The sequence below is a fragment of the Populus nigra genome, chromosome 6, assembly GCF_951802175.1.
Source record: "Populus nigra chromosome 6, ddPopNigr1.1, whole genome shotgun sequence".
In the NCBI taxonomy this organism is placed as follows: Eukaryota; Viridiplantae; Streptophyta; class Magnoliopsida; order Malpighiales; family Salicaceae; genus Populus; species Populus nigra.
This window is the reverse complement of record NC_084857.1, coordinates 626278-649674: the sequence shown is the minus strand read 5'-3', so window position 1 is coordinate 649674 and position 23397 is coordinate 626278. Positions and strand designations below refer to the sequence as shown.

General features: G+C 36.2%; 4 protein-coding genes across 12 annotated transcripts; all 4 read left to right on the top strand.

The window, feature by feature from the left end:
- Positions 1–10: 10 nt before the first annotated feature.
- Positions 11–2277, top strand: LOC133696396 (ABC transporter I family member 6, chloroplastic-like). Of its 7 annotated transcripts, none has more exons than XM_062118579.1 (5): positions 11–452; positions 561–591; positions 729–922; positions 1007–1122; positions 1344–1411. In XM_062118579.1, the coding sequence occupies exons 1-4, from the start codon at positions 126–128 to the stop codon at positions 1100–1102; spliced, it is 648 nt and encodes a 215-aa protein (XP_061974563.1). In that variant the 5' UTR covers positions 11–125; the 3' UTR covers positions 1103–1122; positions 1344–1411. The 7 variants fall into 7 exon arrangements, with proteins under 7 accessions (XP_061974563.1, XP_061974568.1, XP_061974566.1 ...); XM_062118584.1 differs by having other exon boundaries at positions 561–611; positions 735–755; XM_062118582.1 differs by lacking the exons at positions 1007–1122; positions 1344–1411 and adding an exon at positions 1817–2277 and having other exon boundaries at positions 729–755.
- Positions 2278–4278: 2001 nt separating this feature from the next.
- Positions 4279–17884, top strand: LOC133696268 (ubiquitin C-terminal hydrolase 12-like). 3 transcript variants are annotated; one of them, XM_062118412.1, is made up of 32 exons: positions 4279–4451; positions 4654–4720; positions 4962–5106; positions 5224–5381; positions 6714–6979; positions 7102–7320; positions 7415–7523; positions 7617–7732; positions 8079–8177; positions 8362–8471; positions 8646–8720; positions 9084–9162; positions 9247–9393; positions 9493–9573; positions 9733–9852; positions 10607–10729; positions 11148–11225; positions 11338–11426; positions 11501–11609; positions 11750–11818; positions 11919–12029; positions 13199–13254; positions 13344–13521; positions 13612–13713; positions 13800–13871; positions 14077–14142; positions 15852–15917; positions 16433–16519; positions 16682–16798; positions 16974–17048; positions 17142–17228; positions 17425–17884. In XM_062118412.1, exons 1-32 carry the CDS (start codon positions 4422–4424, stop codon positions 17464–17466), a joined length of 3348 nt encoding a protein of 1115 aa, XP_061974396.1. In that variant the 5' UTR covers positions 4279–4421; the 3' UTR covers positions 17467–17884. The 3 variants fall into 3 exon arrangements, with proteins under 3 accessions (XP_061974396.1, XP_061974397.1, XP_061974395.1); XM_062118413.1 differs by having other exon boundaries at positions 4959–5106; positions 16685–16798; XM_062118411.1 differs by having other exon boundaries at positions 4959–5106.
- Positions 17885–20163: 2279 nt separating this feature from the next.
- LOC133695852 (uncharacterized) lies at positions 20164–21271 on the top strand. The gene is made up of 2 exons (XM_062117815.1): positions 20164–20649; positions 20741–21271. The coding sequence occupies exons 1-2, from the start codon at positions 20317–20319 to the stop codon at positions 21218–21220; spliced, it is 813 nt and encodes a 270-aa protein (XP_061973799.1). The 5' UTR covers positions 20164–20316; the 3' UTR covers positions 21221–21271.
- A 586-nt stretch (positions 21272–21857) lies between these two features.
- On the top strand, positions 21858–23137 carry LOC133696805 (steroid 5-alpha-reductase DET2-like). Its single transcript, XM_062119084.1, has 2 exons — positions 21858–22317; positions 22420–23137. The coding sequence occupies exons 1-2, from the start codon at positions 21997–21999 to the stop codon at positions 22888–22890; spliced, it is 792 nt and encodes a 263-aa protein (XP_061975068.1). The 5' UTR covers positions 21858–21996; the 3' UTR covers positions 22891–23137.
- Positions 23138–23397: the final 260 nt, after the last annotated feature.

Genomic DNA, 23397 nt, shown 5'->3' with positions numbered 1-23397 from the left:
ACAATACCCCACGTTCGCAAATCCAAACCCATCCGACAATAAACTTCAGCAGCATCTCCTCCTCCTGTCCTGTGTCTTCAACGATCACTGTAACGATTTTTTTACTTCTTCGCTCCAAAAAGAGAATGGCTTTACACTCCACTCTCTCCTCTCCTTCTCCAACTTTACAGCCACCACCACTCTTTTCTTCGACTCATTCACTCAAGTCTCGAGCTCTGCTCCTCAATTTGAACTCATTTACAAATTCTGCCACTCGCTCTCTCCGCCTCCTCTCCACCCGCCGTCTCTCTCCGGTTACAGCGGCAGTCTCTGCTGCAGAAACCACACGCTCCACTGGAACCGATTCAGGGGAGAAAAAACCGTTGTTCGAAGTCAAGGACTTGACCGCTGTGATTGCTGAGTCGAAACAGGAGATTCCTAAAGGCGTAAACGTTCTGGTTTATGAAGGCGAGGTTAGTTAATAATAATAATAATAATAATAATAATAATTAATGATTTATTTTATAAAGAAATGAAATTCAGTTAATTAATCATGTGGGTGTTTTTTAATTTTTGAATAGGTTCACGCTATTGTGGGAAAAAATGGGTCTGGTAAGAGCACATTTTCAAAGGTTAGTACTTTATGTTAGTGTTAATCCTGATTAATAGAATTAAGGATTTAATTGTGTTAGTTTTAATGGGTTTTGTTAATTTTTGTACGTTACTCGTTGTCCATCCGGGTTATGAAGTAACAGGAGGGAGTGTCGTGTTTAAAGGTGAGAACTTGCTTGATATGGAGCCAAAAGAAAGGTCACTTGCTGGGCTTTTTATGAGTTTTCAGTCACCAGTTGAGATTCCTGGTGCTAACAATATTGATTTTCTTAATGTGGCTTATAATGCACGGAGACGGAAACTTGGTCTGCCTGAACTTGGACCTATTTGGGTATAAATACGAGATTTTTTGCTGCTCTAATTGAATGATTGTATTTACAGTTTGTTTCAGTGATATTTTGTTTTGTTGCTGCAGTTCTATGCTTATTTGTTTCCAAAACTTGAGCTTGTGAACATGAAGAGTGATTTTCTCAATAGAAATGTGAATGGAGCGGTGGTGAAAGAAAGTTGAATGAGATTTCACAACTTGCCGCAAGTTCTGACTTGTCTTGATGTTTCTAAGTTTTTTTGTTAGAAACAAATTGGAATGTATCATTATTTTGAAACTAATTGCTAAATGCTCTTCATTTCTTTTCTTTTTAGAATAGATTAGTCAGAATTAACTAACAGCCTTTGCCTAGTGAAAGAGAAAATAAAGCAAAAATCTTCGAACGAGCTAGTATTAGTTAATGAAGCTTAATTCGATCTTGCAGATCCATTTCTGGCAAGAAGGATTATGATGTAATTTCTCTTAATGAAGAGGCTTCTCGTTTTTACAAAATCTGCAGACCCTGCTATCGAATGAAGAGGCTTCTCTTGTGTTTCCTGATCTCTAGGTTTTAGATTGATTTACACAGTGTTATAGAGTAGCTACAACTTAAAAAAAAAAAAACCATGCCTGTTTCCTGTCATTTACCAATGAATTACATGGCTGGCGCTGCTTTGAAGGATCGTTTCTTTTTCTCCGGTTCTTTAGAATTTTTCAACTCTTGGACATTTCATTCAGTTTATGCATATTTAAAAGTCTGCAGACATCCTATTTAGCCAAAGAAAGTGTGCATTCATCTCCATGTTGATCAAACTGTAATTCCATCGAGCAAGATTCTGATCACTTGTGCTTTATTTGTGCTCTTTGGCATTGATTTGTGGTATTGGTTTTACCATTCTAAGCCAATCTCAGTCACAGATTTAGGTCCACTCCATCAGTTACCACAGTTCACAATGTCTGGCTGTGTTATTGCTCTAATCCCAGTCTATCAGCCCAGACCAACTGGTTCTCATGCTGTGCAACACTATCTGTTCGGAACAGACAACTGCTAGCTTCAACAGTAAGAACTGCAAGAGACAGGAGAGATTAAGAGTCTGTCTTGTACGAAAATCAAACATCAAAAGTATGTTGGGTCATGATTTGCCACGAGTTCTGGTTGAGGGATGTGGTTCTTAGTACTCGCGTCTCGGCACCTTGAGATAATCTCCATGGATAAATGTCTATGCTTTACTATGTTCTTGTTAATATCTTGGACTGGGTTGTTTTCCTTGAGATATTATCTTTGTAGATGATATATTGTTAAAGCCGTGGGTTTTGGGTGAGCATCAGACTAGTTGCAAACCGTTTATATTCATCCATGGGGGAGATTTTTAAACTAATATGCATCTAAAGCATTCGATTGATTATGTTGTAATTTTACCGGCAATCTTTTTTCTGTGGAATTAAAATTAAAATAATCCACCATTAATCCCTTCACTCACAGTTGTCTAGTAATTTATTGAAACCTTTCTTCCTTCTGAAATGTGTTTGAATATATAGCATTCAATATCCATAAATTCATAAAAAAAAAGCCTTGGAAATTTTTAATATAAATACAAAAAACAGTGCATGTAAATAAAAACATGGTAAGTTAGATTTTTAGTGAATTATTGGAAAATTATTCTTTTACACTAATAATCAAGTGGTTTTTTTTTACTTCAAATTTACCATTACAATGTTCATTTTTGATAGTCTCAAATTTAACATTAAAATACACTTTAACACGAAGAAAAAAAATCCATCCTAATATAAACTTTTAACTTTAATTAATTATTATACTATACAATAACAATGTTGTACATCTGGTATTTTATTTTGAATATTTCTTAAAAAAAACTTCAATCAAGGTTATTAATGTTACTCGAATGAATGTTTTAGAATAGATAATAACATTATTGCAATCATTATGGTAAAACTGGACAAACTTGACGGGTAAATTAAAAACTTGGTTTATTTGTGGTTTAGGTTGATTTAAATTGAAAAAAATAAATAAAAAAACTTAGTTAATTCAATAACTCAGGTTAATTTACTAAATTAAATGAAAATTCTATCTTTAATTTATTTAATATTTTATTTTGATAAAAAATTATTGTTTTAATTATTATTAATTATTTTGAGTCAACTTTATGTAATTTGAATTTTATTTTTTATCAATCTTGAATCCGGTTTTACAATTATAATTATTAAAAAATATTTATTTTTTTTACTCTCATGAGTATATTGGTGTTTACAACAATAATAATATATTAAAATAATATATATTTTTTATTTTTTAAAAATTATTCCTTATATTAGTATATTAAAATAATTTATAAATTTCATAGAAATTGATAGAAGGGAAAAGCGCTACCTGCCCCCGAATACACATCAGTAATAATGGGGTGCGCAAAACCGGTTCGGTTCGGTTTTTAACTAAAAAACTAACCAAAATCAAATTTAAAAAAACTTAAAAATTCAAACCGAAACCGGTTCGAACCGACCGGTTTCGGTTCGGTTCGGTTCGGTTTTTTTAATTGAAAAACCGGAAAACCTGTCTCTCTGAAGTCGGGACCTTTCTAGCCCCCTCGTCACCTAGTGGTTCCTCCATTTTTAAGCTAAACAAGCTCAATTAACCACCACAACAACAAGACATCCTACTGTAAGAATGATCGAACTTAATTTATATAAAAAAAACTAGAAATTTACATGCTAAAAGTGAAGAGAAGATAAAGCGAAACATGTATCCTTGGATTCAAATGATAGCGCTTAGATCCAGAAACAAATGCAACTTCCTTAGCAAAACTCCAAGCTTCCTCTCCTCTCTGTGGATTCAAGTGGGAGGAATGTCCAAAACGAAACAAGTAGATCTAGCTAGTGAAGGAATTGCAGCCGCAGCGTTTCAAAAACATGGAGTGGAGTGGAGTGCTTTACAAACCCCCCATAACAAATGACGAATGCCTTCCTGCTGTGGTCCTGTAGATGAAGATGGATTGATTTCGTTACAGATGTGAAATTGTGAATTGTGAGTTGAGAGAGCGGCTCAGGAGCAAGGAGAAGGACGGCTAGGGTTAAGAAAGATAACGCGTTTTTTTTTGTATTTATACTATAGTACCCCTTAAACCGAACCGGTTCGGTTCGGTTGGGGTTTTTCCGGTTTCAGGTTTCTGAAACCGAAACCGAACCGAACCGAAAATTTTTACAAAAATTTTAATCGGTTTAATCGGTTTTTTTTTTTGATTCGGTTTTTTTGGTTATTTTTTTCTCGGTTTTCTCGGTTTAATCGGTTTTTCGGTTTTTTTCTCACCTCTAAGTAATATTACTATTTGTTATAATAACAAAATCCAAGACTGCCCTTCTCTCGAATCAGAACAGTAAACCCCTCTTCCCCTCTCCCTTTTTCTACACCAATCTTCCTTCCTCTCAGTTCTCCCCCCCCCCTCTCAAATTCTCACTTTGCACTTCTCTCCGATTCCTCGATCGGACGGTCACCAATCATCTTCCACTCATGACTCTCATGACTCCTCCTCCGTTAGACGTAACTATTAAATCTCCCACTATCTTACCATTATTTTTTCTCCTTATCTTTTTCACTTCAATTTCAATTTTGAATCAGCAGGGGTTTTTCTCAATTTTGTTAATTTAAGTGTTTGATTTCTAATCCTTGTTGCCCGTGGTTAGTTCTCTAGGGTTTCGATTAACAGATCCAAAGCTCTCACATTGACTTTTGTTTTCTGTAGCAACAAGAAGACGATGAGATGTTGGTCCCGCACACTGAGTTTACTGAAGGACCTCAGCCTATGGAAGGTGCACTTGATTTTCTGTTTGGTTCCTGAGAAAGTTGACATCTTTTCATTGTTTTGTATGCGTTTTACCGAGTAATGTGGCGGTAAAGGTCGTATCTTTTTTAGGATTGAAGTATGATCTTAATGCATGATTTGTTTTTTGTGCGCGGATAATCGGGTTTTTGTTTGTGAATTATGGAAATTTATTTTGGATTTGTTTAGTTATGACTTTTATTATGATCGCGGTTAATTGTTTGTAGTAGCACAAGCAGAAACAGCGACGGCAGTTGATGCACAGTCAGTGGATGATCCACCATCAGCTAGGTTTACATGGACAATTGATAATTTTTCGAGGTTTAATACTAAGAAGCTTTACTCCGATGTTTTTGTTGTTGGAGGCTACAAGTGGTACGTGGATCTTTTTTTCTTCTGTTTTTTGGATAAAATGATCTCTTCTTCTTATTTGTGATGTTTAGTGCCTATTTTTTATTATTTAATGGAAGTTCTGTGTGATTGTGGTGGCAGGCGGATACTGGTTTTTCCAAAGGGGAACAATGTGGATCATTTATCCATGTATTTAGATGTTGCAGATTCAACTAATTTGCCATATGGGTGGAGTCGATATGCGCAGTTTAGCTTGACTGTCATCAATCAACTTCACCAAAAATATTCAATTCGGAAAGGTATTGTCCCGCTACTGGTGCACTTGAACTGTCCTTTTCTCCTTTGAAATTCTTTATTAATATCCTGGCGTTAAGGGTATCTTGACTGTTCCACACAACCTTCGTTGGTGCATGTTTTTGCGTAATCACACAATACTATTTTTCCTTTTCTAAACTGGTGTCATCAATGGAACATAACCTGTTATCAGTATTGTGACAGACAAATCAGTTTGCTCCTAAGTTATCTTTATATAAGACATCATTCAATTAATGTTCTGCTTTTAATGTTTTCTTTTCACTATTTTGCTGTGGTTCTTGTGGATGTAGTCCTCTCGGATCATTGGTGAACTTTATCTGATATCAAATTACTTGTCTACAAATGAGCTGTACTTGTATCAAATCTGTGTCTGATATTGTTAGCTCCGCACACATGTCTTGTATGATAGTGTTTTAGGTTCATTTGGAATGACATCTGGAAGTCTTGAACATTAGATATGTTGGTGGAAAATATGAGAGGGCTGCTTGTACTAAATTTGGTCTATGTGATTAACTTGAACTAAAAATGCTTAATTTAGGATATTACCAGTATAAAAAGGAATATAATTGCTGCTTGCAGGGGGCATTTTGTGTGTTTTAACTAATGCGCACAAGATAGGACGCATTGCTTGTTGACATTGACAAAATGGCTAATAGCTATGTTATAGGTTGGAATCCTGATCATTTCATGTTTAAATGTCCAAAAATAGGGCTTTCAATGATATTTACCCTCCCACCATAATGAACTTCATTGGGAATGTAACAGGCAATGACCTATCAAATAACATTGTTTGCTAGTTAATGTAAGCTAGTCATCCAGTGTTACTTATGTGGTGTCTACCAAAGTCTTGTAAGTACCTGCTTGGATATGTTGAAATTTGAAATGCTTCAAAAGTACTTTTCAGTATCCAAATTTGTTAGATATGGTTGTGCCAGCTATATTGAAGCATGTTTTCTTCATAAATAAGGGAGGTAAAGAGATTGAGACATGTATCAAGTAGAAGACATGTTGCTTGGTGTCTGTAAACATGAACCTTGGATTATCTTGACATTGGAACGGTGATTGATTGGTCAAACGTGCTTAATATGCTGTTCAGAAGAAACATGGCATTTTGTAGTTTCCTTGGAATTGGTAAAGGATGTAAAAGTGCTGGGTTAGGTGCAGTCTAAATGTAACCTGGTATATGGAAACAGGAGATGCACCTTGTAACAGCATGAAGAAATTCATTATTGATTGCTGGTCCTAAAACAAATGGACATAAGTGCATATTTCCTTGGGACATAGGTGGTCATGATGGTCCTCTGTTTCTTTGTCAGACACGCAGCACCAGTTCAATGCACGTGAGAGTGATTGGGGCTTCACTTCATTTATGCCACTTGGGGAATTGTATGACCCTGGGAGAGGTTATCTTGTAAATGACTCATGCATAGTTGAAGCTGATGTTGCTGTTCGTAGGGTTATTGATTACTGGTCACATGATTCAAAAAAGGAGACCGGTTATGTCGGTCTCAAGAACCAAGGAGCTACATGCTACATGAACTCTCTCCTTCAAACGCTGTATCATATTCCTTATTTTAGAAAGGTTAGTGTATTCCACTTTCCATAGTTGAACTATTGAAATTACAAAGAGGGATTTCTTCTTCTTCTTAAAAAAAAACTATTGAAATTATGCACAAGCCCCATTACATGAAATGTTAATTGCAGGCTGTATATCATATGCCAACAACTGAGAATGATATCCCATCAGGGAGCATTCCACTGGCGTTGCAGAGTTTGTTTTATAAACTTCAATACAGTGACACTAGTGTAGCAACAAAAGAGTTGACAAAGTCTTTCGGCTGGGATACATATGACTCTTTCATGCAGCATGATGTCCAAGAACTTAATAGGGTTCTTTCTGAAAAGCTTGAAGATAAAATGAAGGTATGGGGGCTATATAGTCTTAGAATTTTTTTGTTCATTCCTAAAATGTATGAAGGATTATTGAAGTCGCATTCCTTTTTAATTACTGGTTCAGGGAACTGTCGTGGAGGGCACTATACAACAGTTATTTGAAGGGCACCATATGAATTATATTGAATGCATCAATGTTGACTATAAGTCGACAAGAAAGGAGTCATTTTATGGTACAGATTTTTGTTACAGAGGATAATAGTAATTTATCTGAGATTCATCTTGTGGACCTAACAGAATATTTTTATATATATATATAATCATAGATCTTCAGCTTGATGTCAAAGGCTGTCGAGATGTTTATGCTTCTTTTGATAAGTACGTGGAGGTGGAACGTCTTGAGGGTGACAATAAGTATCATGCTGAACAACATGGATTGCAGGTGAGATGCTTTTTAAACTCTTGAACTTTGAGCTTTTGTATGTTTTAACTTGTTTGTAAATGCATTTAAATAAAAATGCTACATTTTAGTTTTTAGTACATAAAGGTTCGAATAAGCTGTTATTTGGCATGTATGGCTTGTTTACTTGCCGCCACAAGTGTTTTTGGTTTTTTTTTTTTATTTGTCATTTCCATTTGTTCCTTCCAAAATGGATAACCAATTGATTGACTAGTCCATCTCTTCCTACATTTTTTTTTTAAACTGCTTTGCAAATGCCTTTTTAGTTTTTGCTGGGTTTGCTCTTTGACAGATGTTTTCTGATACGCTCACCTTTGGATGTTTTCAGGATGCTAGGAAGGGTGTCCTATTCATTGACTTCCCCCCTGTTCTCCAACTTCAACTTAAAAGGTTTGAGTATGATTTTATGCGGGATACGATGGTGAAGGTTAGTAATTAACTAGAATTATTTTCTTTTATGGGCTGCACATGGTTGGCTTGTGTTGGTTCATCACCCCATTTGTCTTCAATATGTACACCAAGGGAAATGTTCTCTTATTGTTTGATACTCTTTTTATGGGTTTAACTAGATGATTGTAGATAGTGCTTCACCTATTTACTTATTTCTGCAGATAAATGATCGCTATGAGTTCCCTTTGCAACTTGATCTGGATAGAGAGAATGGCAAATATTTATCACCTGAGGCCGACTGCAGTGTCCGCAATCTCTACACCCTTCACAGGTATCAACTTTCCCATGCTATCTGGCTGCATTTATTATTGTATGGCTTGAATGACAAGATGGAACCCTTACCTTGCTGCTGATATCTTCTTTATTGATGAAATGTTTTCATACAATTTGGTTAACGACATCAGTCATTATTTTTTAATCTTTCTTTTGTTTTCTTTTTTGGCAGTGTTTTGGTTCACAGTGGCGGCGTGCATGGTGGACACTACTATGCTTATATCAGACCAACTCTATCAGATCAGTGGTAGGCATTCTATATATATATATATCCTTGCTTTTATTATTATTTTTTAAAATTATCAAGTCTGGAAGGAAATGAGAGTCTCTTAGGCTGCTCCCCCCTGCTGTATTTCATACCATCTTCATTTTGTTGAATGAAACTGCATTAGTTAGTATATGTCCTTTTCTCAAGATCGACTCCACTGCCATTTCATCTCACTGGCATGCTTTAATTTGGATTTTCATGCATATTGTTTTAGAGCATATTCTCAAGTAGCTTCTTTGCCTTGTTTTCATGAGTTTTACTGATTGGTATTTGCAATGAATCATATATTTTGGTTTGTTTGGTTGTGTCCCTCATCTCATAATTTAAAAATTTGGCATGCAGGTTCAAATTTGATGATGAGCGGGTAACCAAAGAGGATGTGAAAAGGGCATTAGAGGAGCAGTATGGTGGTGAGGAAGAGGTAAGATTTTTCATTATATTTGCTAGTTTTTGTTTACTTCCAGTTCATTTGAATAATCTGTGTCCCCTGTTTTTTATCCAACAGTTACCACAGACAAATCCTGGCTTTAACAACTCTCCCTTCAAGTTTACAAAATACTCGAATGCTTATATGCTTGTGTATATACGTGAAAGTGACAAGGAAAAAGTAATCTGTAACGTGGATGAGAAGGATATTGCAGAGCACCTCAGGGTGAGATGTTGATTAAATTTTTTATCTAATAAATTTGTGTTTTCATGTCCTGCTTTACAAACAATGTTATTGTTGTGCACTGCAAATATTTCATTTCAGATAAGACTGAAGAAAGAACAGGAAGAGAAAGAGCAAAAGAGAAAGGAAAAAGCTGAGGCCCACTTGTACACTATCATAAAGGTTACATCTTTCTCTCTCTCTCTCTCTCAAACTCACACGTGCCTATTGCCCAGATGCATTCACAAATTAAATGATGTTGTTATTTAATGTTACTGGTATATCATAGGATCTAGATTTCTTTGAAAATCAATTACTGATGCAGTTATTCTATGCCTTTAGGTTGCACGTAGTGAGGATCTACTTGAACAGATTGGCAAAGATGTATATTTTGATCTCGTGGATCATGACAAAGTTCGTAGTTTCCGTATCCAGAAACAAATAACCTTTAACCTTTTCAAGGTACTCCATTTTTCTTTGTTAATCTATTATTTGGAAACCGTGGCTTGATTTTCATGTTTGCAGCCACTTTTGTTGATGCCTTGTCTCTCAATTTTTTAACGTATTGACAAAGTGTACACAAGTGAGGGCTCAAACATGCTGACAGTTGCACCAAAGGTGTTATTGTCTGGCATATTATTAAATCAAGCATACAAGTGAGCGCTCAAACATGCTGATGGTTGCCCAAAGGTGCTATCATCTGGAATATTTTTAAATTTACAAGCATATAACAAAGTGCGTTGGTTCCTTCTAGGGAGCAGTCACTTCATAAAGCACACATTTTTCATTATTTTCCCTCCCATGATCCTGTTTCAAATTGAGTGATATTTGGATGATGGTCTGCCATGTGCATCAATGTTCAACAGCGAGGATATCAACTTTGATTCTGTAATGGAGCACCCATCCTAAAAGTTGAAGCCAGCACAGTGCATGTACACTATATCCTATACAGGGCCATACCAATTCCAAGTTTCATAATTAACCAATATCTGGCCCTAAGTATTAGTAACTCTTTCTTGGATCTTCTTCTTTGTGAGAGTCTTCCTATCAATTTTATGGTACAAAAGGTTCTTGGTATCTTATTTTCCATTGTTTTGTTAGTAAAATTCTAATGAAGACTATGAATACTGATTGCATATTTTCTTGAAACGTTTGTCATTGGCAGTTGCATTCATTTGGGTCTTTCTAACTGATGGTATTCTAATTCTTTTCACAGGAAGAAGTTGCTAAAGAATTTGGTATTCCAGTGCAATTTCAACGTTTTTGGCTGTGGGCAAAACGACAAAATCATACATACCGTCCAAATCGGCCACTGACTCCTCAGGAGGAAGCACAATCTGTAAGTAAATATTGATTCTCTGTGTTGCTTGGTCATTGCTAAAGATGCTATTGTGCTATTGTATACATGTTGATTCTCAGGATAATTATGCATACAGACATGTTAATATAGATGTTGCCCCTCCATTAACAAGAACTTTTGTGTTACACCAGAGATATGGAAAATTGAATCTTAGGTCCCTCTCAAATGTCCAAATTCATTATGTTGTTTTGTTTCTTTTGTTCCTAAATGAGAATCCCAGATACCAAATGACCAGACCAAACTGAACCTACAGTCCTATAAACTTTGATTGTTCTGTAGAAGTTTATCTGCTTCTGAGTGGTTCAGACCCATAAATATTTAAATGTGTGCTCATAGTAGTATTAGCGTTAGGGGGCACTTGTCTGTTTTATTGTCATAATGACTGGAGGCATTGTAGGTTGGACAATTGAGAGAGGTTTCTAATAAGGCAAATAATGCAGAGCTGAAGTTGTTTCTGGAAGTAGAAGTTGGGCAGGTTTGTTATATACTTTTATCATATTCCATTGATTCCTTTTTAATGCTTTTTTAGGTGTATGGTGATTTTATTATTTGATCTCTTTCTATAACTGATCTCTCTAATAATCCAGGATTCACGACCTGTTCCTCCACCTGAGAAGACTAAAGAAGATATCCTTCTTTTCTTTAAACTTTATGATCCATCAAAAGAGGAACTCCGGTATTCCCACTTACAATTCACTGTAGTTAGGAATCACATGCACGATTACTGTTGCTGAACATCTTTGATGACAGGTATGTTGGGAGGCTGTTTGTGAAGGGTAGTGGTAAACCATTGGATATCCTGACAAAATTAAATGAAATGGCTGGCTTTGCTCCTGACCAGGAGATTGAACTTTATGAGGTTAGTCTTCCACATTCAGTGTGAAGTTTAACTCTATTCTGTTTGCAGCGTTTAAGGCATAAATTCTGTTTGCAGCATCTGTGTAAGGCATCAAATATTTAGTTTCAGCAAATAACTTACCATTCTGTTTTTGTTTTCAGGAAATAAAATTTGAACCTAATGTCATGTGTGAACACATTGACAAGAGGCTCACTTTTCGTTCTAGTCAGGTACATAAAATCAACTTCTAAATGCGAAGCTCTTATGATTAATTTCTTTAGCAAATTACTTTGTCTTCAATTTGGTATTCACTCCTGGTTACTTTTGCAGCTTGAAGATGGAGATATTGTTTGTTTTCAGAAACCCCCTCAAATGGGAAGCAATGAACAGTGCCGCTACCCTGATGTGCCTTCATTCCTTGAGTATATGCACAATCGCCAGGTATGCCATGGTTTGATAAGAGAGAATTTTCCATGCTGTTTGACAGTACATTTTGCTGTTCAAAACTTGATTTCTGTACTACCATGACTTGGTAGTTTTCATTCTGCTTGCTGGCTGCTTGGCATGTGGTGTAATGGCACATTTTCAAACCATAGTTGTCAGACTTGGCACGAAAAGAGGCCGGGTAACTGGTTCTACCAGGCAGGTCTGCAATTTCCCTTTTTTTGCCAGTAAAAGGAATGCAAAAAAAAGAAGATTTGAGCAGTTATTCTGCAACATGAAATTTTAAGAATTAAAAAGAATGGAAATAGTAAAGAATCTTGTTTCAAAAGTATCTGACAATATTCTTGTTTTGATCCCCCCCTCTATTTGTTTCTTGCAAGATCTGTAATTGAATAAAAACCAAAAATTACAAGATTTTTTGGACTATAGGTCCGCTTCAATGCACGGAGAACACATTATTGAAGGCTAGTGGACGGTCACAATCAAGAAGAATGAAATTCCAAAACCATTAACAATAACAGTTTTAGGAGTTGTATACAGCGTCAGCAAAGAATCTGAATGAAGAAGACCTAAATTGGCATAGAAAACCTAACTCGACTAGATGCAGTGATGAGAAATCAAATGGAGATGAACTTGAATGCTCAACCAAGTTAGTGTTGGTATCCATCTAATTCCACCGTCTATCTTATATTATAACATAAAAACAGACAATGGGTCGATGATGTGAGCTGAAATGTAGTGATAAAGAATTAGTTTGTTTCCAGAGCTCACTTTCCCCTGGGTTCACTTTTATATGGGAAGGAAAATGATGCCATTTAGTTCTAATTTTTGGGGTTTTGTTTTGTTTTTTTTACTTTATCTTATCCAGTTTTATGGTTGATCATGCCAGGTCTTGACCTGGTTTCACTGGGATACCTGGTCTGGGTCGCTAAAAACCCTGCCAGGTCACCTGGGTTTTTGGGGTGAATGTCTTGGACAGTTAAAATGGAAACCCAGATGGGTCCATGGCTCGAGTCTCTGGGTTCCAGAACCATTCGTCCTGGCTGGGTTTGACAACAATGCTCAAACTACGTTATCATGAGCTGCCATCTCTTAGATATATTAATACTACCATTTTTGCATATTTTGTATTCCACTACATAGGTTTTATTTTTCCTGATCTGTAGGTTGTTCGATTTCGATCTTTGGAGAAATCAAAAGAGGATGAATTTTGTCTTGAGCTGTAAGTGAATTTATAATTTGTTATCCTGGAACTGAACTAATTGGTTGAAGTCTTTATTTTGTGTTTGCTTATACTCTTAACTATTTCAGATCAAAGCTCCACACTTATGATGATGTTGTGGAAAGAGTAGCTCACCATCTTGGCTTGGATGACCCATCCAAAATTAGGCTTACATCCCATAACTGTTACTCCCAGCAACCTAAACCCCAACCCATCAAGTACCGGGGAGTGGATCATTTATCTGATATGCTGGTGCACTACAATCAGGTATACCATAGAAGTGCAGATCTCTACCGATTCTTTTGTTTTTCTGTTCAGATAGCTGAAGTGAATTTGTATGTTTGTCTTGCTTGATAGACATCTGATATTCTATACTATGAAGTATTGGACATCCCTCTTCCAGAACTGCAAGGCCTTAAAACATTAAAGGTTGCATTTCATCATGCTACCAAGGATGAGGTAAATAATCACAACTCATTGTTTTTTTATGCAAATAATATGCATATTTTAAGTTTTGTGCTTCAAGGAATCTCTTATGTTCACAGGTAGTGATTCATACCATCAGATTGCCAAAACAGAGCACTGTAGGTGATGTCATCAATGACCTTAAGACAAAGGTAAATAATCACAACTCTTTCAGGACAGAGGAAGTTTTTAATCCGCCTCTTGTTTATACCTTTTTTTGCATGGTTTATTTTGTAACTCATGCGGAGGTTGCGCCAACTGATGTGAATACCAATCACTTTCCCAATTGCGTCCTTCCCTCCTTGTGCTCTTTCTTTCTGGACAAAGGAATTCACCACGTGCCTTGTTATGGAATAGGTGGAGCTGTCTCATCCCAGTGCTGAACTTAGATTGCTTGAGGTTTTCTATCACAAGATCTACAAGGTATCACCTGTTTTGTAATGGTTGTTTACTTTGAAAAATATCAATTACATAGATTAGTTGTTGCCTTTCGAAGTAAGGGTCTTGTGATTTGTTATGCTTATTTCCCTTTGTTTTTTCACTTAGAAATGCGAACTCTGTTCTAAATGGATGAAATGTTTTGAATCATTAATCGTTGCAAGTAATGTAGTGATTGAATTATATGGAATTGTTTACATTATAGGTAAATAGTTTTTTGCAAACTCAATTGTTTTTATATCAGAATTGAATTACTTGAGTTTGAGAGTGCTTGCATCACATGCTCACATATACTAGGGCTATGTTTGTTTCCTGGAAAGTGGTTTCCGGGAAATCACTTTGCAAACTTTCCTGTGTTTGTTTGCTATTAGGAAAGTTGGTCAACGGAAAACACTTTTCAGTCAAAAGAAAATTTGGCCTGGTTTCTAGGAAAGTGTTTTCCTGAAAAATTTGGGTGGAAAACACTTTACGGAAGTTGTGAAAAATTTAGAAATGTCATATTATTTGCTGATTATATCAAATTTAGTCCTTAAACTTTTAATTGCTATATATATTTTGTTTTGAATATTTATTTTTCAATTTCATCTTTTAAAATTTAATTTTTATATTAACTTTGGTTCTCATTTTTATAATTGTTATTTGCTTTTCCCTTATCATTTTTTTATTAAAATTTTTTATCTATCAAATTTGATCCTCATTCTTTTGATTGTTACTTATTTTATTTGAAATAATTTATGAAATGTTAATTATTATTATTTTAATTTCTTCATCTTTCATTTTTTTTTATTTTTTAGATTTGATTTCTAGTATTTTGATTATTATTTATTTTATTTGAGATAATTTATGAAATTATATTTTTTTTAAATTTCATTCTCATTCAACTTTTTAATTTGTAAGATTTGTTCCTCATTATTTTAATAAACTTGAGAAAAATAAAACATTAATAAGTTATTTTCCAGCTTATTTTCTATGACATAACCAGATACTGGAAAGTGTTTTTCAATTTATTTTCCATTACACTACCAAACATCAGAAAATAATTCACTTTCTTGGAATTCACTTTATTGGAATTCACTTTCTAAAAGAAAACTACTTTCCAGCAAACAAACGGGGCCTAGAATATGTTTTCACATGTCATGGGTGGTAAAAATGATGCACATAAAACAAATAATTTGATGAAAAACCTGCAATAGCTTACATAAAGTACAGTTATGGTAGAGTCTAATAAAACAAACAGATGACATTCTGGAAAACATTTATTGATTAGAACCAAATATCTAATGGACTAATGAGATATGGGGGTATACATGTAAAATGATTAAACCTCAAGTTTTATATGGGATGTTAGTACCACGAAGGATTTCATTTCATAACGTGTAGACCTTAAATTTACACCTTTAAGTTTATACAGCCAAACACTTAACAGCTCTTTAAAATTTAGAATATTGTCGGAGATGTCCTGAAATGTTTTCCCCAAGAGTATGAATTTGTTCAGATTTATGCTAAATCTAAAAGACGACCTGCCATGAACATATTCATCAATAATACACAGGATCTGTCTTTATATTTGTAGCTCCTAGGAATTTGAATTGATGCTTTTTACAAATGGGCGTGCATGATCTCTTAACCTGTTATGTCAACTTTTGCCTCTTTGTTGTCTTGTTTATTCTAAGTATGCAACCTCATCTTTTCAGATCTTTCCACATAATGAAAAAATCGAGAACATTAATGATCAATACTGGACACTACGTGCAGAGGAGGTAAGCCTATCTCAGTGTGGATGAAATTGAAACATAATTATCTGTAAGCTAGATGCATTGCGGAACTGGATCTGAGTACATTATTGCTGACCATTCAGTTTGACATGGAATTATGAATTGCTTAAGCCTGCATCCCACTCTTCTCTCTTGACAGGCATCAATATGCACACTAGTCCATAGATGCTTGAATTCGAACTTTTTTCAAATGCTCTATAGACTAGTCCCTAACTTAAGAAATATCTAATTCATGTTCCACCTTATATATTGCTCAAGCTTCCAAGTAACCTTGGAATAGAATGGCAGCGATAGGAAAAATGATCTCTTGTTTGTCAAATATGATGGGAAAAAATTTCATTAAAGTGGAGAAAGTCTTTCAGACCTTTTTTCTCAGTTCTCATGTTTTGAACTAATTTTCTCCCTGTTCAGTATTTGTACTTGTTTGCATATTCCTTGATATATTTTGTTGATGGATGTTTCCATTAATGATGCATCTATTTTGTGAAACATTGCCTCAGATACCTGAAGAAGAGAAAAACCTTGGTCCTCATGATCGTTTGATTCATGTATATCATTTCATGAAAGACACAACTCAAAACCAGGTGGTAAGTACATTTAAATTTTATTTCAACTGCATTTTGTTTGGCACTTGCTTTAATTGGCTCCTCCCCTATGGCAGTTATTAATTACTTTCATGTTTTGTTTTTCAAGGTATCTATGTTTCTGCCATATCTTTTTCAATGCTTGTTTGTGTTTTATATTAACAGCAGGTTCAGAATTTTGGAGAACCATTTTTCCTGGTCATTCATGAGGGCGAGGCTTTAGCTGACGTCAAAATGCGTGTACAGAGAAAATTGCAGGTTCCCGATGAAGAATTTTCAAAGGTATTATTTAATTACAGAAGTAATCATTGATGCACTATATATGGCAGGCCATCTGCACTTTTCACATTTCATTGCATTTCCATGGTTGAGACAGTATTTCACCAGATTAGTTTTCTGGAGATGCAAGCTTTTGTTTCTTTATTTGTAATTTTTTTTGGTCTTTTTTTGTGTGCAGTGGAAGTTTGCATTTTTGTCACTAGGTCGCCCCGAGTACCTTCAAGACTCAGACATTGTGTCCAATCGTTTTCAGGTCCCCCACTCTCACATGCCTGCCATTTTTCATGGGCACTGACGTGACAACTTTTCTTATTATTTTATGCTTTACATTTTCTGTTTGGTTCAGAGAAGGGACATTTATGGTGCCTGGGAGCAGTATCTTGGACTCGAGCATTCTGACAATGCTCCCAAAAGGTCATATGCTGCTAATCAGGTATTTACTTGTCTTGTAATTTGCAGTAAGCATTAAGCTTATAGCCAAGGTTATTGGGGGAACTAAAAAATGATAGTAGGAATTATAATGGCAGATGATGATTTAAGAACCACCAATAAAATGCACTGCATGCACTCTGATGATAATGAATTTCGTTCCTCAAAAGCGTTGTTCTGACCTTATCTTCAATTTGCAGAATCGTCATACATTTGAGAAGCCGGTAAAAATCTACAATTAGGAAGCAATGAGGAAGTAACACGAGTGCATCAAGTGACTTTAATACCCTGTTTGCATACAAAATGAGCAAACAAGGAAGAAGCAGGCTTTCAAGAAGTGCAAATCAGTGGGTTTTGATAGAAGTGTAATTCTTTCATGCAGGGAGAGGGTAAACTTATGCCTAAGAACTTCGTTCCCTCAATAGTTTTGACCTCTCTCTTGCACTCGGCTTTCGGGTGTAGTAGATGACATTTGATCCTTAAATCCATTGTAATTTAGTACATAAGATTTTGATATGGGGGATGTATAGAGGGTATAGGTGTGTGTTCTTAAGTTATTGTCTTTCCTTTCGCAATCATCCCTTTGTGGAATTCCCTAGATGTATTAGAGAATCATTTGAGTCTCCTTTCGAGGCACATGTATAATTTGTTGTTTGTTTACTTGTTCTTGGCTTCCCTGTATTTCTGCAAATGAAACACCAATTCCCTTCAAACCGATCCTCACTTTCCTCTTTAGTCTTCCTCTTTCTCTGTCTCCGACCCGAGGTTAACACCTTCAGCCAGGTCGGCCAAAATGGAATCAGCCTGGATCAAATTAGAGCTGCCACACTTTCCTTGTGTCATTCCTCCTACATGTATGATGTGCAACCGACAAATTACTTTCTTATGGAAGGGTTGCATGCAAACAGCCAAATAATTGCTGGCTCTTGTCTGCCACTTGAATGGTAAGCAATCGACATCGAATAAGGATCTATGTGATTTTGGCACGTGTGGCTAGGTCTGGTGGCTTTGGTGTTGATTGCCTCCCGCTCAACCTTGTTTAAAGCATTGGTATAAACAGCAGCAACCTCAACTGGCCCCGGCTCCAGAGATTGTATTTGTTTCTGAACGGTCGACATGTTGTAAGGGCGGCTTTTACGACAGATTTTCCTTTCGGATTAGTTTTAAACAAAAGTTAGACATTTGTTTCGAACTCGAACATGAGAGGAATTATGTGAAAACAATGTTTAAATTGATACATGCTTTTAGTGTGCAGACTAGTCTGGTTTCACATCGAAGTGTTTGGGTAACATATGCGATTGAGATTGAAAGTGAATCTCCATGCCATCATCTCAACCATTTGTCGGTGGACTAGAGTTGTTAATGTAGTGTTATAGTTGTTATACCTCATTTGAGTTCTTATCCTATCCAGGATCCAGGTTGATGGATCAATCAGCAAGTCATTTTGCTAATATTAAAACAATATTATTTTGGATATTAATCTTAAAAAAAATTTCTTGGATTTGACCTGGCTAGGTTGTGTTTTGCCGAGTTAATATTTGAAACAGTTCAAAATGAAATACAATTCAATTCAGGTTCTAGGTCGATGATGAATCACCACCACCAAGTTGATCCACATACAGAGTGGTCTTAATCAAGTTCTGGATCAATTCGGCATGATCCAATTTAGCTAGGAAGCTCAATGGACTTTTAATGGCCTAATTGCTCCTTGAACTTGAAATTCCAATTTATGCCATTCATTCACAGCAGCAAGTCTCGTAGTCAAACGGTAAAGGTTGCGAATTGGATGGGTGATCCAATCTCTTTTTTTTTTTTTTGTTTTTTGAACGTTAACTTCATTTTTTTTCATAATTAGGGAAATGAAGTTTATGGATTGGACAAGAGCAAATATTAATTTGAGTATTCTAACCATGAAAGTCTCAGTGTCCTTGCTTTGGCGGTCGGTTCGGCTCGATGTTGACAGTGCATCGCCATCACATCAAAAGCTTCGTTTACATTCAAGAGGCAACATTTCAAGACACATAAACAGTGAGAGAGAGAGAGAGAGAGAGAAAGGATATTGGCCACGGCATCCATGTTTTCCATACACATAAATATACGTAACAAATTAATTACAACGATATCTTGCTTACATTTTTAAGTTTTTTTTTTATTATTATTCACGTGGGGTGTCCGGACCAGCTTGCGCGCATCACGACTATTCCCCACGGCCCACTGGACATCCTGCAAGCTCAGGGGCAGGTTAGGCACCGCAGAGGTGACAGGCGTGCACAGTGGGTCGAACCTGGGACGGGGACGGAACAAGTCACACGATTGACCACAGCAGCTAGGCCCTCAAGTGCACATTTTTAAGTTTTGAATTGACAGGACAATGTTCCAAGTTGCGTGTAAATAAGAATAAATCTTGCACTTGAGAGCCTAGCTGCTGTGGTCAACCGTGTGATTTGTTCCGCCCCTGTCCCGGGTTCGACCCTCTATGTGCACGCCTGACACCCCCGCAGTGCCTAACCTGCCCCTGGGCTTGCAGGATGTCCAGTGGGCCGTGGGGAATAGTCGTGATGTGCACAAGCTGGCCCGGACACCCCACGTGAATAATAATAATAAAAAAAGAATAAATCTTGAGGCATCTATATTGTCATACACATAAATATACCTAGCAAATCACCAAGATAACTCTCAAATAGTTTGAAAATTTTAAATCGATAAAGAATAACGTTCTAAGTTGTGTATAAATATAAATGAATTTTAAATCGATAAAGAACAATGCTCTAAGCTGCGTATAAATATGAATGAATTTTTATAAATTGTATATAGAGGTTCTTAAGACATTCTATACCATTCAAATCATCGTTATAATTTACAGGCACTACTAATGACGGTGTTAGAAAGCCTAAAAGTGTTCAGGTCAAACTTGGCCTTTAAAAGCTTGTGGTAATCAAATACACTCTGCCACCTCTATGATTGCTTTCCTGCCAGCTGCACAGATGAAGTTCACACACAGGTTGCCTATTCAATGAAAACTCCTCCATTTCTATAAGAAGCTGAAAATCTTGAGTCAGGTAAAGAAATCAAGGGGCTAAAGCAAGTTAGCAATGGCATCCATGTTGTCTAGATTAATTATCTTTCCTACACCACCTTCTATGATCGTTCCAGTCATGTCTGTGGTTAGTCTGGTAGCAATAGCAGGTCTTGGTGTTTCTGAAATCTTAGGAAAGCATTTACAGTACTCAAAATTCTGGAACTTGAATTCTGCAAAATCTTCAAGAAAGCAGATACAACTCTCCAGCAGAACTGGCATGCTTGTACTTTATGTGCCAGCTTTCCTTTCTGGTGTTGCTTCTTTTGTGCTCTATCCAAATCATGATCTCAGGTTGTTCCTGGTTAAAGCAACCCTTACCATACATTTCTTCAAGAGGGTCATTGAGGTAAGACATCTGTGATCATGAAACTCTTAAATAGTTTGCTTGGAACTTGGGTTGCTAACTGGTTTTGAACTTGTTCTATCATGTTATGCAGGTGCTGTGTGTTCACAAATATAGTACTAGTGGGGTGGTTCTTGATTCTGCAATTCTTATAAGTTCAAGATATTTCTCAGCTACTTCAACCATGATATATGGTCAGTATCTAACACAAGGGTTTCCTGAGCCACAGCTGGACTTGAAGTATCCAGGGATTTTGCTGTTCATGTTGGGAACCTTCGGCAACTTCTACCACCACCAAGTTCTTGCCTCTTTGAGAACAAATGATGACAAAGAATACAAGATTCCAAAGGGTGGTTTATTTGACCTGGTGATCTGCCCTCACTATCTCTTTGAGGTGTTGGGGTCTATAGGGATATTTTTCATTTCTCAAACACTGTATTCCTTTTGCTTCACTTTAGGCACTATTGTTTACTTGATTGGAAGGAGTTACGCTACTAGGAGATGGTACCTTTCCAAGTTTGAAGATTTTCCCAAGGATGTCAAGGCTCTTATTCCTTTTGTATTTGAACGTTAACTTCATTTTTTTCGTAATTAAGGAAATGATTCATATCCTTTTTACTCTTAATCAACTTTCAAAGTCCCAATATTTGAATGATTTGCTGGTGCTAATTATGAAATAACGTCTAAGACTTGCTCTCGTGACTTTGTAAGAGATTGCCTTGCTTGAATTCCTAGGATTGTTTAATTTAATTAACCAGCAAAACACAAGATTGCTTTACCAGTTTTTTTAATTATCGAACATAGAAATGGATTTGTCAAAAGGGTCACGAAGGATGTCATTTGTGTAAGTTGTGTTCTATAAAAATAAATAATAATAATAAAAAAACCCTAAAGGAAGCCATGCCACTTCTGCAAGTGTCAACCGTGATAGTGCCCTTTGTGATGCCTCAAGATACTACTTGTTTCTTGCTCAATCTCATGTAGTCAGCTTCCAAATTAAATTTGGCATAAGGCCCATTTCTTCCTGTAGTCTTGAGATTTAACTGATCTTCAAAAAAAGGTCATTAAATCATTCCATGTGGCTCCATGCCAAGCCAGACAGAATTCCATGTACCTTGTTAACCGCTTGTTTCCTTGGTCTACATTTCTAGACTTTTGGAAGTTTAATGCCAAAAAACCCTTACGTGTCCGCTTCTTCTTCACAAGCACAAGAAACTGCACGGTCTCCTGCTCAAGATCACATGGTTTTAAGGGCCTTTCTCTGTTTAAATACAAGGCATCCATCCGTCTATCCACCCACCTCTTAGCTAAAGTTGCTAGATATTGCAGAGAAAACGGAAGTGAAGAAACATGTTGCCGATCGCGAGACTTTTCTTTCCACCTCCTTTCTTTATCAAAGCAATGTCAGTGATTTGTGTTGTGTCATTAGGAAATGTTGGGCTCTCAGAGATTAGGGGAAAGCACATGCAATACTCCAAATTCTTGAATATTGGTGAAAAGAAGCCCATCGAAAAAAAGATTCAAGTCTCTAGTAGAACTGGCATGCTCATTGCTTACACACCAGCATTTCTTGCCGGCGCTGCTTCGTTCGGGCTCTTCCCAAATGAGGATCTCAGGTTTTTGTTGGTCAAATCAACTCTAACCTTCCATTTCTTCAAAAGAATACTTGAGGTAATTGATCTCCCCCAACCCTCTCTCTCTGTCTCTAGCAATTTGGCAGTCTAGTAAAGAAGATAAGCCATGAAGTAACCAGAAAATGTTTTTGTTCACCAGGTGCTATTCGTTCACAGATACAGTGGAGGGATGGAAGTTGAGTCTTTGATTCCTATCACTCTTAGTTATTTCACATCCTCTGTGTTTGTCATCTATGCTCAACACCTAGCACAAGGACTCCCAGAGCCAGCTATTGATTTGATGTATCCAGGGCTTTTGTTGTTTCTAATAGGAATTAGCGGTAACTTCTACCACCATTGTCTCCTTTCCAAGCTGAGAAGCAAGGATGACAAAGAATACAAGGTCCCCAAGGAAGGCTTATTTGACCTCGTGATTTGCCCTCACTATCTGTTTGAGATTCTTGGGTTTTTGGGGATCTCTCTCATAGCTCAAACATTGTATGCCTTTTCCTTCTTCGTTGGAACAACTCTTTACCTGATGGGAAGGAGTTATGTCACGAGGAGATGGTACCTTTCACAGTTCAAAGATTTTCCCAAGGATGTAAAGGCTCTCATCCCTTCTGCATTTTAAACCTGTACAGAGACGAAAAACAAATTTGATGACTTTCCCAAGGATATCAACACAATCATTCCTTGCTTTCTTTTGAATGTTCCAAACATAGAATTGGAGTCATCAACATGTTTCACTCTGGAAATATGGCTCTGTGCTCCGTATCAAAAGGGTCACAAACCACGACTGTAAACCTCCATCCGGGGTCTGGCATTAGGTTTTTGTAATAACTCGCAGTTATTTAATGGACTCGGTCATCTATTATTTATTTATTTATTTATTTTTATTAAAAAAAAATATGTTGATTATCAAGTTTAGCCAAATAAACTAAGTTATAAATTAATCCATCAATTAATCAACTTTTTTTAAAATTAATATTTTTTTGGTTTAAATTAAAATCTAATCTGGATAAAATTCTAAATTGTGGATTTTCATGGTAAAAAAACATATATATTTTTTAGTTTAAGATTTAATTAATTAATATTATAATTTTTCATTATCATTGTCTTGAAGAAATTGGAAAAGTTA

Bases quoted from the DNA above. Each gene is read 5' to 3' on its own strand.
- LOC133696805 (XM_062119084.1), top strand. From the start codon at position 21,997: ATGTTGCCGATCGCGAGACTTTTCTTTCCACCTCCTTTCTTTATCAAA. The intron at 22,318-22,419 runs GTAATTGATCTC...TTTGTTCACCAG, and splicing joins TCTTCAAAAGAATACTTGAG to GTGCTATTCGTTCACAGATA.
- LOC133696268 (XM_062118411.1), top strand. From the start codon at position 4,422: ATGACTCTCATGACTCCTCCTCCGTTAGAC. The intron at 6,980-7,101 runs GTTAGTGTATTC...TGTTAATTGCAG, and splicing joins ATATTCCTTATTTTAGAAAG to GCTGTATATCATATGCCAAC. The intron at 11,226-11,337 runs GTTTGTTATATA...CTAATAATCCAG, and splicing joins TGGAAGTAGAAGTTGGGCAG to GATTCACGACCTGTTCCTCC.
- LOC133696396 (XM_062118579.1), top strand. From the start codon at position 126: ATGGCTTTACACTCCACTCTCTCCTCTCCTTCTCCAACTTTACAGCCA. The intron at 453-560 runs GTTAGTTAATAA...ATTTTTGAATAG, and splicing joins TTCTGGTTTATGAAGGCGAG to GTTCACGCTATTGTGGGAAA. The intron at 923-1,006 runs GTATAAATACGA...TTGTTGCTGCAG, and splicing joins CTGAACTTGGACCTATTTGG to TTCTATGCTTATTTGTTTCC.
- LOC133695852 (XM_062117815.1), top strand. From the start codon at position 20,317: ATGGCATCCATGTTGTCTAGATTAATTATCTTTCCTACACCACCTTCT. The intron at 20,650-20,740 runs GTAAGACATCTG...CATGTTATGCAG, and splicing joins TCTTCAAGAGGGTCATTGAG to GTGCTGTGTGTTCACAAATA.